Genomic DNA, 14,135 nt, shown 5'->3' on the forward strand with positions numbered 1-14,135 from the left:
TAACTGACCCATTCGTTTGGCGCCTCTGCAATTGAATTTAGAACTGTTACGCCTAGCGTTAAAATCACTCTGGTTTCTTATGGGTAGCAGAGGAAAATATTTGGAACACACCACCTCTCAGAACCCACACGAAAAGGCCTCAGGAGTTGGCAGAAAGGGCCTACATGAACTCCCCACCCTAGAGACTTTCATTTTGATACATTTGGCGCTCGAAAAAGACAGTTTGCAGCGCGATGAATAACAGGACGCCGTTCTTGACAAATTTGGCTATCGCTGACAACCCCTGGACGATTAAACCCCTTTTTAAGGACATCGCGGCGCTGAATCCCCATTGAACGTGATTACACCCCTTTGGAGTTTAACGTCACATAGCTCTGTTTTAGAGTACAGGGTGGCACCATTAGGGAGCGTTCAAATCCATTCGACGAAATTTGAACAGTGAAGCGTCTGCCCTCTGGGGGAGAAGAAGCATTTCCGTGCAATTAGAAACCTATTATGTCAGCAACCGCGTGGAGTGGGGTAAGTGGAGCTCTCTGTGGAGTTTGAAAAATACGGGGAGCAACGAATGGCGCCGGCCGCTGTGGCCGAGCGGTTCTAGGCCCTACAGTCCGGAACCGCGCGACTGCTTCGGTTGCAGGTTCGAATCCTGCCTCGGGCATGGATGTGTGTGATGTCCTTAGGTTAGTTAGGTTTATGGAGTTCTAAGTTCTAGGGGACTGATGACCTCAGATGTTAAGTCCCATAGTGCTCAGTGCCATTTGAACCATTTGAATTTGAACAACGAATGGCAAGTTGAATCCTCGAGTTGCATGTGCTTGGAGCTCAACGAAGGCAGCTAGGGTAAGTCCCTGTGCTGCATGCAGTGGCAATAAATGTTCATTGCAGCATATCCTGTCCTGAATCGTACAGATACGTCACCATTGTTTCATATTTACGAGAGGCATTCAGTAAGTAATGCAACATATCTTTTTTTCTGAAAAATGGTTGGTTTTACTCAGGATTGCAATACACCATATGTTCCCTACTCTTTTGGCTACAAAACCCTACTTTTCAACATAATCTCCATTTAATATGACGGCCTTATGCCCCTTTACTGGAAGAAACCTATGCTGGCATGGTGCCATTCTACTCGTCGACTTCGGAGCCTACGCCTTTCTGCATCAGTGACCTCCCCATCATCCACGTACTGCTTCCGGCGGAGTGCATCCGTCATCGGGCCAAACAGATGGAAGTCGGGAGGTGCGAGATCGGGGCTGTTGGGTGGAGGAGGAGGAACATTCCAATAACGTTTTGTGAGTTCCTCTCCGGTACGCAGACTCGTTTGAGGACTTGCATTGTCACGGAAAAGGAGACATTCGTTAGCAATTTTGTGGTGATGAACCCAGTGAAGTCGTTTCTTCAGTTTCCTGAGGATTGTACAGCACACTTCAGAGTTGATAGTTGCACCATGAGCGGGGGCTTCAAACAGGATAATCCCTTCAGAGTTCCAGAAGACCGTCGCCATGACTTTAGCGGTTGTGGGAACAGCTTTGAACTTTTCCTTCGGAGGAGAGGTGCTGTGGTGCCACTCCATTGAATGCCGTTTTGTTTCCGATTCGCAGTGATGGACCTATGTTTCGTTATCTGTGACGATGTTGGAAAAAAATTGTCTCGATTGACCTCGTAAGGCGCAAGCAATTCCGCACAGATTGTCCCTCGTTGCCCTTTATGGTCTTCTGCTAGGCAGAGTCCATCCCGATAGCTGAGTGGTCAGCGCGGGGATCTGTCACGCCAAGGGGCCCGGGTTCGATTCCCTGCTGGGTCGGGGTTTTACTCAGCTCAGGGACTAGGTGTTGTGCTGTCCTCATTATCATTTCATCATCATCAGTGGAAGGCAATGGGAAACCACCACTGTAATCACTTCCCTAGACGCTCATGCGGTGGACCTCTCTGACGAGGCTTCCCCCATGTCAAGACCTGCGGTAAGGCGCAACACAAAGTTTTTTTTAAGTTAATCGGTGAGAAGGCCAACGGGCACATACCGTACCTTTGTGAACTGCAACTGGTGGACAAGTGTGTCAGCACTTCTAACAGAGACGTACAGTTGAGTAACGAGGTGTTGGATTGTGATTGGTCGAATGAGAGTGTCCGCACGTTCCAAATATTGCAGGAGTCACAGCTGTGTGCGGCTGGCCGGCACACAGGGCATCGGGCAGGATTGTGCGACCTTGTTGCGATGATAACAGACACCTCGCCCAACGACTCACGGTGCTTTTGTTCACTACCAGGTCTCCGTAGACGTACTACAAGCTCCTATGAATATCTGCGATGCTCTGTTTTCCGCCAGAAGAAACTCAGTGACAGCTCTCTGCTTGGAACGCGCCTCTGCTACAGACGCCAGTTTGAAGGTTACTTGTAGTACCGCAGTCTATCGGAGCTTCACGAAATTATAGGAACTGAAGCGGGAATGTTCTAAGATCTGTCACAAAAAATTATGCATTTTTCAACCGAAACCGGCCAACAAAAAATAGTGTTGCATTGCTTATTGAGCACCCCCGTATTTTGAAAGGTAATGTTGGCAGTGCATTGCTACGAGCATCAAATATGGTGACGTGATAGCTTATTTGATAAAGACAATGCTCGAAGGACAGGGAATCGACGTTTTTCGCGTAACGAATTTAATCTAATCTTCACTTCAGCCTGTGCGGTTAGTTCTTTAGCTAGAAACTAGTGATCTCTTTTTCGCACCTCTCGTCGGCTACCCAAAAGTAGCCACCTCAACCAGTTATTTTAGGTCCAAACACCATACAGTGTCTTCGCATGTAAGAAATGACACAAAATGTAAACCCAATTAACAGAACCTGTGATAATTCCTCCATAAGTGATGACGTGGAAAGGAAAAAACAGTACAGCGTTAATCATGACAAAATTTCAATGCTGAACCGTAACACAGAGAAATATGGAGACCGGAGTACTAACAGCAAACAAAGGTTGCAGCCAGTGACTGAGAAATGAATGCAAACCAGATATCCAGTATATTGCTGCTTATTTAATTAACAAGTGATGAAAACTAATATTCTCATTTCGCGATCAACTGAAATAATTAGAATTTCGGGGCACTTATAATCCCACATTAAATTATTCAAAGATTTATCCATCTTGGACACTCCAGGGCGCGCCCGAAATGATTGTTGATCGGAGGAATCTCCTGGCAGTTTCCGTTAGAAATGATGTGAAGCCTCGTAACAAATACGCCTACGCTGATGCACGATCTAGCTTTTCGATGTCTATCACCTCGGAAAGCAGACACACCCCCACTGCCCCCACAGAAAGAAGCGGGTGCCATCTCTTACGACTCCGCAATTTTGTTGGGATAAGAACACGGTGGAGGGGGTGACTCCAGGAGCGAAGTTATTAATGGAAGAATCTGATCTGATTCTCTCTCGTGGTCTCTTGTATCTCAGATCACGTTCTGCGGACGTGATTTCATCACTGAAGGTGGAGATAGACAGAGGAGCTGTCGTTACATCAAAAGTTAGCACAGTGCTGGACACGAGCCCTTCGTGTTCTGAACCAGTAGCAGTAACTAGAAGTGCTGATCCCAGGCTTTAGCCACCGCCTTCGATACCCTACCGGCTGAATCTTCTTGAGGTAATAATGCAGTCAGTTGTCAGGTCTTCTTTCGCTCGCAGTCTTTAGGCAACGATGATTTTTTTTTACCATCTTGGGTAGTCGTTTGATTTTTCTGAGAAAACTTTAATTTCTCAGCGTATATAAATAGTGTTACAAAGCAAATCTCAATTTAGCAAAGTCAGCGGTAACGTGTATAGCTGTAAAATATGTTTATTAATTCCTAAAGCCTTTATGGTGTCGACATTGGAGGTAGTAGCTGAACTATAATCAACCGTCGTAACACAGGCAATATAAAAATTGAAACTTCCTGGCAGATTAAAACTGTGTGCCCGACCGAGACTCGAACTCGGGACCTTTGCCTTTCGCGGGTACTGGCAGAAGTAAAGCTGTGAGTACCGGGCGTGAGTCGTGCTTCGGTAGCTCAGATGGTAGAGCACTTGCCCGCGAAAGGCAAAGGTCCCGAGTTCGAGTCTCGGTCGGGCACACAGTTTTAATCTGCTGGGAAGTTTCATATCAGCGCACACTCCGCTGCAGAGTGAAAATCTCATTCGGGAATATAAAAATTGTAATGAAATCATCCGACAACTAGGTATTGTTCTTGATTGTTGGTGTTTGGTTTCCCCATTTCGTTTCCTTTCCATCGACGATAATTGTCAATTTTCCGGCAGAAAATAATTTACTAAGTGCCATCAGTGCGGTCCTCTGCTAAGTCTTATTACGAAGTATAGATTGCCGTTGTATTAACTTCCGCAATGACAGACAAGAACAGTCTGTTACCCCCACTTTTTTTGCATTAATTCCAATTTTAAAAAAATGAAGCTAGTTTTCCTGCTCTCGCGTCAGAGAGAAACGACCTTCCGAAACCGTACCGATATCAGCCAATACTAGTCCGATAACCACATTGTGGAATGAAAAGGGATGGGAAAAACGAGGAAATGATTGTGGTGTAGCTGAAATGCTCTGTACGATAGCGCCATTAGCGCGCCAACGTTAATTACTTCATACAGCAGCCAACGACTATGAAAAATTACTTGTCACACTCTATTATTTAAGTTTCACAACCACGCATCGTCACTGCCTTGATCCTCCGTCTCCCATACGAACAGGCGACAACTACACGCAAATACAAGAATTGGGTTTTTCTTGTTAATTAAAATCCTCTGTAGAAATGAAGTAATGAACAACTGAGAGGGGAATTAAGACTCGGTATTGGTATTTTGGTCCAGTTATAAAAACTGTAAAAAATGCTTTTTCATTTATCTTTGAGCTAAATTAAACACTTCACTCAAACCACTAAAATAGACACAAAGGACAAAAAAGATTTGCTCCCTTTCTAGAACACTCGATGTGCGGGGGCGGGCTGAAAAGTAATGCCTCCGAATTTTTTGTGTGGAAACTGCTGAATCTTTTTAAGGAAGATAAACTTTATTAACATCTTACATCTTCATTGTTCATAACTACATATTTATTTCTTAACTAATCACCCAGGCGCCTAACACAATTCTCACAACGAGACAAAAATGGTTCAAATGGCTCTGAGCACTATGGGACTTAACTTCTGAGGTCATCAGTCGCCTAGAACTTTGAACTACTTAAACCTAACTAACCTATGGACATCACACACATCCATGCCCGAGGCACGATTCGAACCTGCGACAGTAGCGCCTAGAACCGCTCGGCCACCCCGGCCGGCAAAACGAGACCCCTATTTGTTTATATCATCACTGTAGACTACTTGCACCGCTTAATCTCTGTCAATGTGAATTCCTCGAACGTGTTCTTTAAGTTTTCGATACAGATGAATATCGGATGGGGTCAAGGCGATACTGCATGGAGGATGATCGATGAAAGTGAACTCAAGGCGTCGGATTGTTGCAGATATCGCAGCGCTAGAGTGTGTTCTGGAATTGTCATGCTGAAAGAGAGGATCCTCCACGTGTGGACAATGTTTTCCTGTGTTGAAAGTTCAATTCCAGCACGCTATTTCTCACGTATCGACATGTTTACGTTGCACTCTACAATTCGGTGCCCTCTAGAGGCAGACGGTTGCAACTTGCGTCAGTGAAGCAGTAAGATCGTCCAAGTAATATGCGTCACATGTAACACCTCAACAGAACACAATAAAAAATTCGAAGACATTACTTTTCCGCACGACTTCGTAATTCAAAGCGACTACCAGGCAGGCTTTACCAAGGCAGACATGTTTGTGTGTGAAATCTTGTGTGTGTGAAATATTATGGGACTTAACTACTAAGGTCATCAGTCCCCAAGCTTACACACTACTTAACCTAAACTATCCTAAGGACAAACACACACATCCCATGCCCGAGGGAGGACTCGAACCTCCACCGGGACCAGCCGCACAGTCCATGACTGCAGCGCCTAAGACCGCTCGGCTAATCCCGCGCGACACAGGCATGTTTAAAAACTAATAACATGTAAGGAGTTCTTGGCAGGATTGCTTAATAAAGGTGTGCATGACGTTGGTTTCGTGGAAGGCGGAGAAGTATGTTGTCTTGGTAGCGTAGCTGGAAATCGTTTCTGCCCACAAAACTTAACACAAATTTATTTTTCCGTTACAGTTGTGAGATGTTTGCTGATAGACTTATTACGAGATATACGCGTTAGAAAAGTGATTTCCAAAACTAAGTGTTATAACGATATGCGGCGGAGAGCCACAGGCGGCACGAGCACTTAATGCCGGCCGCATTCCACACGCGGGCCGCAGTTTCACGACTACTGTGTTAGGCTCAGCAACATATGAGACGTGGTGACCTTTGTGATGCTGTGCTAATAATTTTCCAAAAGCGTTAGTTATGTACATGCAATAAGCTTTAATGTATGTAATCACGCGTCTGTTAGGAGGGCTCACAATCCTAGCGGCCCAATCCTAATGTGAATTTTAATTTAACTGTCATATTTTCAGCCAAATTCTCTCGACGTGTGTCGGTCATTGTACATAAGGACCTAAATACAAGCATATGTGCTAAAGAAAGGAAGCAGGCTTTTCTCACCCATGTCATATTCGTTTACACTGAGGTGACGAAAGTCATGAGATAGCAATACACACCTATACAGATGGCGTTAGTATCGCGTGTACAAGGTATAAAATTGTAGTGGATTGGCGAAGCTGCCATTTGCACTCCGATGACTCATGTGAAAAGGTTTCCGATATAATTATGCCATAATATGCAATATATGCATATGCCATATTATGCCATAATATGCAAGACTGGAGTTAACAGACTTTGAACGACGAATGATTGTTTGAGCTAGTTGCATGGAACATTAAATTCCGGAATTCAATATTTCGAGATCCACAGTGCCGAGAATGCCAAATTTGAGGTATTACCTCTGGCAACGGACAATGCAGTGGCCGACGTTATTCACTTAATGACGAAGAACAGCGGCGTTGGCGTAGAGTTGTCAGTGCTAACAGAGAAGCAACAACACGTTAAATAACCGCAGAAACCAATGTGGAACGTACGACGAACTTATCGCTTAGGACAATGCGGCGAAATGTGGCGTTAATGGTCTATGGCAGCAGACAACCCTATGGCAGCAGAGTCCCTTTGCTGACAGCATGCCATCGCCTGCAACGCCTCTCCCGGGCTCGTAACCATGACAGATTGGAGCCTAGACGACTGGAAAAGCATGGCCTGGTTTTCAGTTGGTGCAAGCTGATGATAGCGTTCGAATGTGGTGCAGACCCTACTAAGCCATGATACAAGTTGTCAACAACGCGCTCTGAAAGCAGGTGGTGACTCCATAACGGTGTGGGCTGTGCTTTCGTGGAATGGCCTTAGTCCTCTGGTGCAACTGAACCATCATTGACTGACAATGATTATGTTCGGCTACTTGGAGACCATTTGCAGCCATTCGTGTACTTCATATTCCTAACAACAATGAAACACGAACAGCTGTTAGCATGAGTTTCTTAGAAGTAGATACCTTAGGGGTTGCGAAGCAACTCAAATCGCTTGATAAGGGCAAGTCTTCAGGTCCAGATAGTCTACCGATTAGGTTCCTTTCAGATTACGCTGATACAATAGCTCTCTACTTAGCAATCATATACAACCGTTCGCTCACCGATAGATCTGTACCTACAGATTGGAAAATTGCGCAGGTCGCACCAGTGTTTAAGAAGGGTAATAGGAATAATCCATCGAACTACAGACCTATATCATTGACGTCGGTTTGCAGTAGGGTTTTGGAGCATATACTGTATTCAAACATTATGAATCACCTCGAAGGGAACGATCTATTGATACGTAATCAGCATGGTTTCAGAAAACATCGTTCTTGTGCAACGCAGCTAGCTGTTTATTCGCACGAAGTAATGGCCGCTATCGACAGGAGATCTCAAGTTGATTCCGTATTTCTAGATTTCAGAAAAGCTTTTGACACCGTTCCTCAAAAGCGACTTCTAATCAAGCTGCGGGCCTATGGGGTATCGTCTCAGTTGTGCGACTGGATTCGTGATTTCCTGTCAGGAAGGTCGCAGTTCGTAGTAATAGACGGCAAATCATCGGGTAAAACTGAAGTGATATCAGCGTCCTGGGACCTCTGCTGTTCCTGATCTATATAAATGACCTGGGTGACAATCTGAGCAGTTCTCTTAGGTTGTTCGCAGATGATGCTGTAATTTACCGTCTAGTAAGGTCATCCGAAGACCAGTATCAGTTGCAAAGCGATTTAGAAAAGATTGCTGTATAGTGTGGCAGGTGGCAGTTGACGCTAAATAACGAAAAGTGTGACGTGATCCACATGAGTTCCAAAAGAAATCCGTTGGAATTCGATTACTCGATAAATAGTACAATTCTCAAGGCTGTCAATTCAACTAAGTACCTGGGCGTTAAAATTACGAACAACTTCCGTTGGAAAGACCACATAGATAATATTGTGGGGAAGGCGAGCCAAAGGTTGCGTTTCATTGGCGGGACACTTAGAAGATGCAACAAGTCCACTAAAGAGACAGCTTACAGTACACTCGTTCGTCCTCTGTTAGAATATTGCTGCGCGGTGGGGGATCCTTACCAGGTGGGAGTGACGGAGGACATCGAAAGGGTGCAAGAAAGGGCAGCTCGTTTTGTATTATCACTTAACAGGGGAGAGAGTGTGGCAGATATGATACGCGAGTTGGGATGGAAGTCATTAAAGCAAAGACGTTTTTCTTCGCGGCAAGATCTATTTACGAAATTTCAGTCACCAACTTTCTCTTCCGAATGCGAAAATATTTTGTTGAGCCCAACATACATAGGTAGGAATGATCATCAAAATAAAATAAGGGAAATAAGAGATCGAACAGAAAGGTTTAGGTGTTCGTTTTTCCAGCGCGCTGTTCGGGAGTGGAATGGTAGAGAGATACTATGATTGTGATTCGATGAACCCTCTGCCAAGCACTTAAATGTGAATTGCAGAGTAATCATGTAGATGTAGATGTAGAACCGTCACCGGGTCACAATTTTTCGCAACTGGTTTGAAGAACGTTCTGGACAATTCGGGAGAATGATTTGGCCACATAGTCGAGAGATCAGTTAGTGCACAAAATCCTACAGAGGCAACATTTTCAAATTACGGACGGCTATGGAAGCAGCATGGCTCAATATTTCTGCAGGGGACTTCCAAAGACTCGTCGAGTCCATGTCTCGTCGAGTCGCTGCACGAAGCCGGGCGAAAGGAAGTCCGGCACGATACTATCAAGTGTCCCATGAGTTTTATTACCTCAGTGCATGACGTGCTATATGGATGAACCGCATCTGAGGACTGCCTCTCGTAGCTGTAGGTGTGAACCCGGCATTGAGTTTTAGTGCGGCTGCTGTGTTGCAGATGGCGGACTTACGGCAAGTTTCTGCAGGATATGGTCGCTGCTGAAGGCGCGGCCCGAGACTCTCTGCACCAGCGTCACCACCTGCTGCTGGTCCAATGTGCCGTCCTCAGACTCCGGGACAGTCGCTACAGCCACCTCGAAGGTCTTCTGCAGCCAGCGTTCTCGCATCTTCTCTTTCTCCTCCAACGGGTCTGCAACAAGCACAGGCTACTAAATGGAGGGGCATAAACAAATCGAAAGCCGTGGCAGGGCACATTTGCGCGTGATTCCCCCACATAACGCCATGCCACATTGTTGAACAACACAATTTGTAAGCAAATCGGACAAAATATTAATTCATTAAATGTATTAACAATTGCGAATATGGAAAACTATCAGCTGTAGAATGGAATGACGACAATGGAAATTTGTGTCGGATGTAACATCATAGATTAAGGGTCGACCTGCGACAGCAATCGCACAACTTGCGTACGGGCCGCTAGACGCCGCCGCGAGCGCTAAGAGTGCATTGCGGTCGCAGGCGCGCGTGTTACGTACGGGCCGCGAGGTGCCGCCACGAGCGCAACCGTATATAAGTGCCGACGGAGTTCGGCCAGTTCTCATTTTGTAGGCATCTCATTTTTGCGTATTCTCTTATTTGCTTAGTTGCTTAGCTCTTATTCGTTTATGGCTCATGTTATTGTGCTCTCTCTCAGCCATTCTGATTGTTTTGATTTACTCCCAATTGAGAAGTGCTCATTCTGGCATTTAACTTTTGCATATTTCTCATTTTGCTAATAATGTGCTCCTTAGCTTTTTACAGTTGATTTGATTAACATAGTCTCATGTACTGTTTGTTCATCTCAGCCTGTTCATATTTTGATGTTCTTTAAATACTGTAATAATTATCGGAAGCATTTCTTCCCTTATACTTGTGTAAAGTATTCTCGATGTAGAATTCGTTCTGTGACACAGGTGTAAGGTTTTGAATATAAATTATATACGGAACTGTGCTTTAAAGGGAATTTACTTTTTCAGTTTGTACTACATCAGACAACAATTTTGTGAAATGAGGGAGAAATTTGAGGGGCGCACCCATGGAAATAGTCTTAAGTGATCCCCTTTAAAAATAAAAATTTGTGTGACACTGAAAGACGTGACACTAAAGGCACCGATATATATATATATATATATATATATATATATATATATATATATATATATATATATATATATATATATATATATATACGTCACACGGACCGGGCCTCGAACACAGATTCCCTGCTTATCGTGAGCGATAGCCTTACCATTTGGCTATCCGTCCACGACTCATGACCAGACTCAAACTTTCATATGTCATCAACCATTTGTCTTCAACCTGTACTCGCACATTCATTACGTGTTTTCTCGTACATGTGAGGCATTTTACCTGAAAGCCGCTTGCCCGGTGTCGGCGGATAAGTACGATACTGCGGTGCCTGTGTTGTTTTGAGTTACGATGCGAAGTTCCTTTGGACATGCATACAGAATTCAGAATATCACACGCACTGCAGTATCGTAATATATTAATCGTACAATGTAGGATTTTAGCGCCGGTATTTGCGATACTGCTGACATTTGATTTATGAGAATGAGGCCGTGGTCCAATGCATAATTCTCTGCCAACCGTCTCGTGGTCTACTGCTGGAGACATTACAGAAGCTATACGACTCAGAAAGCTGTTACTGACCTAAAAATAGCGCTGCAAACCGAACAGTTTATATGTCATTACATTATTAGATGTACAGATAATTAGAAAACCTGAAGGAGCTTCAGGGGATAAAATCTACAGACATGCAAGGTCTAGAGTTTGTAATGAAAAAGGAATGACTAAAGGAAAAGTTATCCTTCCATTCGTAAGAGCGATCATAGATCGCATCAGCAAAGTACTCGGAAAACACGTTACTGATACGGTGTTTAAACCAACAAGAAAGGTGTGGGAATGTATGAACACTGCAAAGGACCTACGCCTACTGCTTGCCACAGCAGGGTATACAAGGTTGTTCACAATTCATGTTACATACTTCTTGAGGTTGTAGAGGGAACATAGTAAGACAAGTTTTATAAAGGAACCCATGTCTGGAAACGTCATACAACGATACTACAGGGTTCCTATGTAAAACCTGATCTAACTCACCTCTTCACCCCTAGGAGTGTGTAACATGAATTGTGAAACACCCTGTATAAAATTCCATACACTTCCGACCAAGTGTAGAAAGGAACTACAAAAAAACCAGCATTAACACCCGCCTCAAGGAACACAAGACAGATAATTCAGCAGTAGCAGATCGCGTGCTACGGCCGGGAAATCACCAGTTCCGTTTCTTTGACATTGTGATTTTTGTAATAACTAAGAATTACTACGCCAGATGAGGAGAGAGGCCATAGAAATTCAAAAACACAAAAGTAATTTCAACAGAAAAGGAGAAGGTTTAAAAAGTTGCGGTCCTTAGTGCCAAATAAAAAACAATGCCAACTCTTCCAGTCTACAATCTACATACACTATGTGATCAAAAGTACCCGGACACCTGGCTGAAAAAGACTTACGCTTGTAAGTCTTTTTCAGTCACGAACTTTCGTGGCCCTTTCCACCGATAACGCTGCAATTCACTACGGTGTTGACCCACCCTTAGCCTTGATGAAAGGTTCCACTATCGCAGGCAAACGTTCTATCAGGTACTGGAAGGTTTCTTGGGGAATGTCAGCCCATTCTTCACGAAGTGCTGCACTGAGGAGAGGTATCAATGTCGGCCGGTGAGGTCTGGAACCAAGTCGGCGTTCCAAAACATACCAAAGGTGTTCTATAGGATTCAGGTCAGGACTCTGTGCAGGTCAGTCCATTACAGGGATGTTGTTGTTGTGTAACCACTCCGTTACGGGCCGTGCATTATGAACAGGTATGTCACGGTCCGTGCGGCTCCCCCCGTCGGAGGTTCGAGTCCTCCCTAGAGCATGGGTGTTCGTGTTGTCCATAGCGTAAGTTAGTTTCAGTTAGATTAAATAGTGTATAGGCTTAATGACAGATGACTTCAGCAGTTTGGTCCCCTAAGGCCTTACCACAAATTAAAAAAAAAAAGAAAGAAAACAGGTGCTCGACCGTGTTGAAAGGTGCAATCGCCATTCCCGAATTGCTCTTCAACAGTGGGAAGCAAGAAGGTGCTTTAAACATCAATGTAGACCTGTGCTGTGATAGTGCCACGCAAAACAACAAGGGATGCAAGCCCCCTCCATGAAAAACACGACCACACCATAACACCACCACTTCCGAATTTTACTGTTGGCACTACACACGCTGGCAGATGACGTTCACCGGACGTTCGCCATCCCCGCACCCTGCCATCGGATCGCCACATTGTGTACCGTGATTCATCACTCCACACAACGATTTCCCACTGTTCAATCGTCCGCTGTTTACGCTCCTTACATCAAGCGAGGCGTCGTTTGGCATTTACCGGCGTGATGTGTGGCTTATGAGCAGCAGCTCGACCATGAAATCCATGTTTTCTCACCTCCCGCCTAACTATCGTAGTACTTGCAGTGGATTCTGATGCAGTTTGGAATTCCTGTGAGATGGTCTGGATAGATGTCTGCTTATTTAACATTCCGACCCTCTTCAACTATTGGTGGTCTCTGTCAGTCAACAGACAAGGTCAGCCTGTACGCTTTTGTGCTCCAAGTATGCCTTCACGTTTCCACTTCACTGTCACATCGGAAACAGTTGACCTAGGGATGTTTAGGATTATTGAAATCGCGTGTACAGACGTATGACACAAGTTACACCCAATCACCTGACCACGTTTGAAGTCCGTGAGTTCCGCAGAGCGTCCCATTCTGCTCTCTCACGATGTCTAATGACTACTGAGGTCCTGATATGGAGTACCTGGTAGTAGGCGGCAGCACAATGCACATATGAAAAACGTATGTTTTTTGTGGTGTCCGGATACTTTTGATCACATAGTGTAGCATACTTCCGAGCGATTCCGCGATCTTTGACAGAGGTCTGATGACGTCACGAACCGGCCGTTGCATCGATACATATACATGAAGTTCGACTTGTTGAGCTTGTTTTGAGTCTGTAACAGCTTTCTGAGTTGTTAAATCCCTTGATGATGTCTCCAGCGGTGGAAGACGAAACGTTGGACAGAGAATTATGACTTGGACCCCAGTCTTTTGCCCATAACTCAAATATCAACAACACCGCAAAATATTAATCACCCGCAGTAGATATTACGTTAATACCGTTTAGATGATATTCAGTGAAAACACGATAATCACTGTTGAGTGTGGTACTGTGCGGTTAGGAAATCGACTGCAGTATTCTCTGCAAGCAACAACAGCGTATCCATAACAAAACCCATACTCAAGTATATCGACATAATAATAAATAAATGTGGTATGTTCGATTCAGTAGAATTGGCCATCAAATGATAATCTGACAATCACAGTTTAAAGATTCAGTTACGTAAACTCAAGCACAAATTTGCAACTTGAACTCAAAAAAATAAAAACATGACAATCGATAAATAAATCCATAGCAAATGGAATAACAATGTGAGAAATGAAAACTTATCTCTAACTTGCAGAAATATCTCTCTGTAACCAACACTGAACAATGTTATATGGCACTATAGTCAATATTTTACGTTCCGTTAGGCCCCAGCATAGTATACGT

The 14,135-nt window shown here is 44.4% G+C and overlaps 1 protein-coding gene across 1 annotated transcript in view; it reads right to left on the reverse strand.

Moving 5' to 3' along the window:
* LOC124555979 (inactive phospholipase C-like protein 1) overlaps positions 1 to 14,135 on the reverse strand; it is a 651,563-nt gene that overhangs the window by 498,371 nt on the left and 139,057 nt on the right. The window contains exon 2 of the mRNA XM_047130024.1: positions 9,455 to 9,633. Within this exon, the coding sequence (XP_046985980.1) occupies positions 9,455 to 9,633 (179 nt within the window). The remainder of the gene's footprint in view (positions 1 to 9,454; positions 9,634 to 14,135) is intronic.

Source organism: Schistocerca americana, chromosome X (assembly GCF_021461395.2).
Source record: "Schistocerca americana isolate TAMUIC-IGC-003095 chromosome X, iqSchAmer2.1, whole genome shotgun sequence".
NCBI lineage: Eukaryota > Metazoa > Arthropoda > Insecta > Orthoptera > Acrididae > Schistocerca > Schistocerca americana.